The sequence below is a fragment of the Plasmodium gaboni genome, chromosome 3 (assembly GCF_001602025.1).
Source record: "Plasmodium gaboni strain SY75 chromosome 3, whole genome shotgun sequence".
Classification (NCBI taxonomy): domain Eukaryota; phylum Apicomplexa; class Aconoidasida; order Haemosporida; family Plasmodiidae; genus Plasmodium; species Plasmodium gaboni.
The window spans coordinates 264,219-269,128 of NC_031483.1; the positions used below are offsets into that span (position 1 = coordinate 264,219).

Genomic DNA, 4,910 nt, shown 5'->3' on the forward strand with positions numbered 1-4,910 from the left:
TTATTTTTTCCTTGTCAATTGTAGAACTTCTATCTCTATTATGTAGTACATCTTCTATGCCACAAAAACTAACATTATCTACATGAAATTTCTTGTTCTTACAACAACTTAGCTCGGAGCTTACCTGGCTAAGGTTATTTAGAAAGGACGAAACGAGTTCCTTCATATCACACAAAGGTAAAAAATAAATAGGTAAAAAAAAAAAATATATACATATATATATATATATATATATATGTATATTTTTATTTATATGAGCACTCTTTACAAATAGGTAAAAAATAAGAAAAAAAAAAAATTATTATTTGAATTTTCTTAAAATCAACACAAACTATAAAAATTAATTAACTGTGTACAAAAATAAAAAAAAAAAAATTAGTTACATAGGTAAAAAAAAAGACACACACATTTTATATTTATGTGTGCATATATAGATCTCTTACTATATAGTAACAATTCAACAAAAAGAAAACAAAAATGTATATATATATATATATATATATATACATAATATTTATAATTATTATATGTCAAATTGTCGTTACTTTATAAATCGACTTTTTTTCTTTAAAAATTATTATAATATATATATATATTTATATTTATTTATTTATAAATAAAATACAGTTGCATGACAACCACACAACTCGGAAGGTTTATACGTAAAGTATAATTAAGAAAAGTCTAAAATTATAGAAAATTTATATTAATTATAAAAAAATAATAATATCATAAAATGGTTATATTATGAAACAAACAAATAGTAAAATTAATATATATATATATATTTATTTATTTATTTGAACAATATTAAATGGAGAGTGAAAAAAAAAAAAAAAAAAAAAATTAATTTGTTCAAGGGGGTAAAAAAAAAAAAAAAAAAAAAAAAAGAATGGTCCTTTATAAATTAACACATAGAAAACTTTAGCTATGAGGTAAATTAAATGTAATTATTTTTTCTACATATATATATATATATATATATATACATATATTTGTATAAAAAATTTTCATTTTTATTATGTGGAAAAAAAAAAAAAATTTATAACAAATCAATAATATTGTTATTTTGTTTAAACCAATTGTTAGGTGGTGGAATTAAGTGAAAAAAAAAAAAAAAAAAAAAACAAAGAAATTTTACCTGTGTATAAATAAATTTTTAGAAAACAACACATGTGCATTATTCCATCGAAGAAAAGTACAACTGTAATTAGTGTAGAAATAATATATATATATATAATATATATATTTATTTATATATTTATATATTTATTTATATTTATTCATTTGTGTTATTTTATCATTGATTTTTTAAAATATTTATTTATATTTATTATATAACAAAGTGTATTCTTAAAACAATTTTTTTATTTTTAATTTTACCTGATTTGGTCAGGTAAAAATAATAAAAAAAAAAAAAAAAAAAATTATATATTTAGTTATTGATTTTTCCCATTTACCCCTTAATATTTAAATACACGTTTAATTTTTTTAATATATAAAAAAAAAATATATATATGTATATATATATATATATATAATTATTATTATACAATTATAAAATTTTTTTTTTTTTCTTTTCTTTAATATAACATGGAAAAAAACAAAAAAATTAAAAATAAAAATAAAATATATATATATATATAAATTTTTTTTTTTTTTTTTGTGTGGTGAATATAAGAACTCCTATAGGTACAGTTTTGGTAGGGAAAAAACAACACAATAAAACTTTAAATATATATAAAGCATCTTTGCGGGAGGGGCAGTATCGCTGTAAATGACGACTAACGGATACGCGATTATTGCTAGTTGAAAACTACTCCAATTCCCGTCTCGATGCTTGAAAAAGCAGAGAGCAATTTTTGTAGCCTTTCTTTATAAAGGCAAACAAACAAAAATATAAAATTAACAATAAATAAATTATCAACTTTTTTTCTCATCATAAATAAAATGTTATTATATATTTAATGATATATTATTTTTATCCTATATATTTTTATATTTATATAATTATTTTTTAATTTTTGTGTTATTTTTTTTATTTCTTTATTTTTTTTTAGGGTATAGGTGGAAGGATAATGAAAATGGAAAAAATATATTAAAGTGTATATATAATATATAATATATATATATATATATATTTTATAAAGAAGGAAAAATATATATATTTTTAATTTTCTTGATAGATAAAAAGAAAAATATAAAAAATAATAAATAATAATAAATAATATATTTATATGTATTATATATATATTTAAATATCTCATAATGATCATCTTTTTATTTTTTTAAATAATATATATTATATAAATTATATCTAAAATTATGCATTTTACTTTATTTCACCTTAAATAAAATGGTATTTAATTGAATATAATTTAAATAAAGATATTATAAATATAATAATTTATGTTCCTAATATGTATATAATATATATATAAATATTTTATATATATATATATATATATAGTAGTCTCTTAATATGAATTATAATATAATAAGAATACATATGTTTAAAAATGTCATATCTGTGTCGCTATATTAATTTTTTTTTTAATTATTTTATATAATTGATAAAATAAAAAGAAAAAAAAAGAGGCGATTTTATTCGTTCTAATAATATAAATAATATGTGTTCATTCGGAAAAATATAACCATAAAATATATATATATTATATATATATATATATATATATATTACTTATTTCTCCTTTATATATATTTGTTGCCATAACTTTTGCAGTTGTTCTACTAACATGAATTTTTTTAGTTAAGTCATAAAAAAAAAAAAAAAAAAAAAATGTTATTTTTCTTATTATTTTTTTCGTTACACCACACTAATTGGTAAAATATATATATATATATATTTATATTTATATATATATTTTTTTTTTTTTTTTTTTTTTTTTCCCTTTTGTATTGTACAATTCGAATGAACATGATAATTATTTATTACTTTAATGAATAGGAAAAAAAATTAAATATATATTATATATATATATATATATAATATATATATGTTATTTTAATATATAGTATTTAAAAAAAAAATTGTATATATTTATATATTAAAATTGTATTTATCGTTCCACATTATATTTTATATATATTTAAACTGGGTTTCTTTATGTAAAAAAAAGATAAAAAAAAAAAAAAAAAATGAGCTTTGAAATTACAGAAGAGTATTATGTTCCTCCTGAGGTTTTATTTAACGCTTTTACGGATGCTTATACATTAACACGACTATCTAGAGGATCATTAGCTGAAGTGGTGAAAATATAAAATAAATAAATATATATATATTATATACATATTTTTAACTTTTAATAATATTATGTTAAAGTGGGGGAAAAGAAATCTATATTATAAAATATTATGTATAATATTTTATTCATAAATAAAAGTTCACATAATAATATAATATATATATATATATATATATCTATATTTATAAATTTATTTATTTTTTTTTTCTTTTATGTTCTAGGATTTGAAAGTTGGAGGCAAGTTCAGCCTTTTTTCTGGAAGCATACTAGGAGAATTTATAGAAATAACAAAGCCACATAAAATAGTAGAGAAATGGAAATTTAGAGACTGGAATGAAAATGAATACAGTACAGTAACAGTGGAATTTATAAGTGTAAAAGAAAATCACACAAAGTTAAAACTCACACATAATAATATACCAGCAAGCAACAAATATAACGAAGGTACACAAAAAATTAAAAGCACCAAAATAATGACATAATAATAAATATATATAAATAAATAAATAAATAAATATATATATATATATATATATATGTATGTATCCATTGGAATAGTAGAAGATATATATTTTTACAAATTATGCATATCACAATTTATAAATTTTTTTTTTATTTTTTTATTTTTTATTTTTTTAGGGGGTGTCTTGGAAAGGTGCAAAAACGGATGGACACAAAACTTTTTACATAATATAGAAGTTATATTAGGATATCCAAAAAAGAAATAGAACAATTAAAAACATCAAAGATGAAGACATCGTGTGGTTTATATAAAAAAAAAAAAAAAAAAAAAAACATCACATCACATATATGTACAAATATATTATTCTTATTACAATTTTTTTGCCATTTTTATTTTATTTTATTATTATTTTATTTTTTTTTTTTTTTATTAATTAATTAAACTTTTTAACGCTACGCAAGTATTTAAATCTTTATATGTTTTTATAAACCAAAATATATTACAAGGTTGAAATGAATATATTTTATTTTAACCAAGTATAATATATATATATATATATATATTATTGTAAAGATTATTATATATCTAATAATATCCCTTTTTCTCAGATTAATTTTGGCTTTTTTTATTCTTCAAAGTATTGATGGATAATATACATATATATATATATATAATTACATTATAGAAGAAAAACGTTTCATATATATAATTTTCCTTTTTTCTTTTATTAATATACTTAAGAAAATTTTTATGAGATAATTAAAAGGAAAAAAACATAATTCAAAAGGTAACATAAATATATATATATATATATTTTATTTTTCATTTAAACGTATAATTTATATGTATTCATAAATATATTGGAAACTAATCAAAGAGATAACATGAAATAAATATATAATTATTATAAATTAATTATTTAGTTGTTTATATAATAATATATATGGATTACCCATATATAAATATATATATATATATATAGTAATAATCAATGGTATGGTATTCATTTATTAATATTTCATATGATACAATATTTGGAGTATATATATTTATTTTATATACATTACATATATATAATCTTTTCTATTTAGAAAAAAAAAAAAAAAAAAAAAAAAAAAAAAAATTTTTTTTTTTTTTTTTTTATTTTTTTAATATATAAAATTAATTAATATAAAAAATAA

At 16.4% G+C, this 4,910-nt stretch overlaps 2 protein-coding genes and 1 non-coding gene across 3 annotated transcripts in view; 2 read left to right on the forward strand and 1 right to left on the reverse strand.

Annotated features, from left to right (window-relative positions):
• The window catches only part of PGSY75_0308300 (hypothetical protein), a gene marked incomplete at both ends in the record, with an annotated part of 1,014 nt that extends 848 nt beyond the window's left edge, over positions 1-166 (reverse strand). Inside the window, one exon of the mRNA XM_018783939.1 lies at positions 1-166. This exon is cut by the window's left edge and continues 848 nt beyond it. Coding sequence (XP_018643522.1) covers positions 1-166 — 166 coding nt within the window.
• Positions 167-1,746: 1,580 nt separating this feature from the next.
• PGSY75_0308400 lies at positions 1,747-1,865 on the forward strand. The gene has a single exon (XR_001974511.1). It is a non-coding gene; the product is annotated as a U4 spliceosomal RNA (small nuclear RNA).
• Positions 1,866-3,159: 1,294 nt separating this feature from the next.
• PGSY75_0308500 (putative activator of Hsp90 ATPase) lies at positions 3,160-3,994 on the forward strand (the record flags this gene model as incomplete). Its single annotated transcript, XM_018783940.1, has 3 exons — positions 3,160-3,270; positions 3,488-3,710; positions 3,906-3,994. The coding sequence occupies 3 exons, from the start codon at positions 3,160-3,162 to the stop codon at positions 3,992-3,994; spliced, it is 423 nt and encodes a 140-aa protein (XP_018643523.1).
• Between the last annotated feature and the right edge of the window lie 916 nt (positions 3,995-4,910).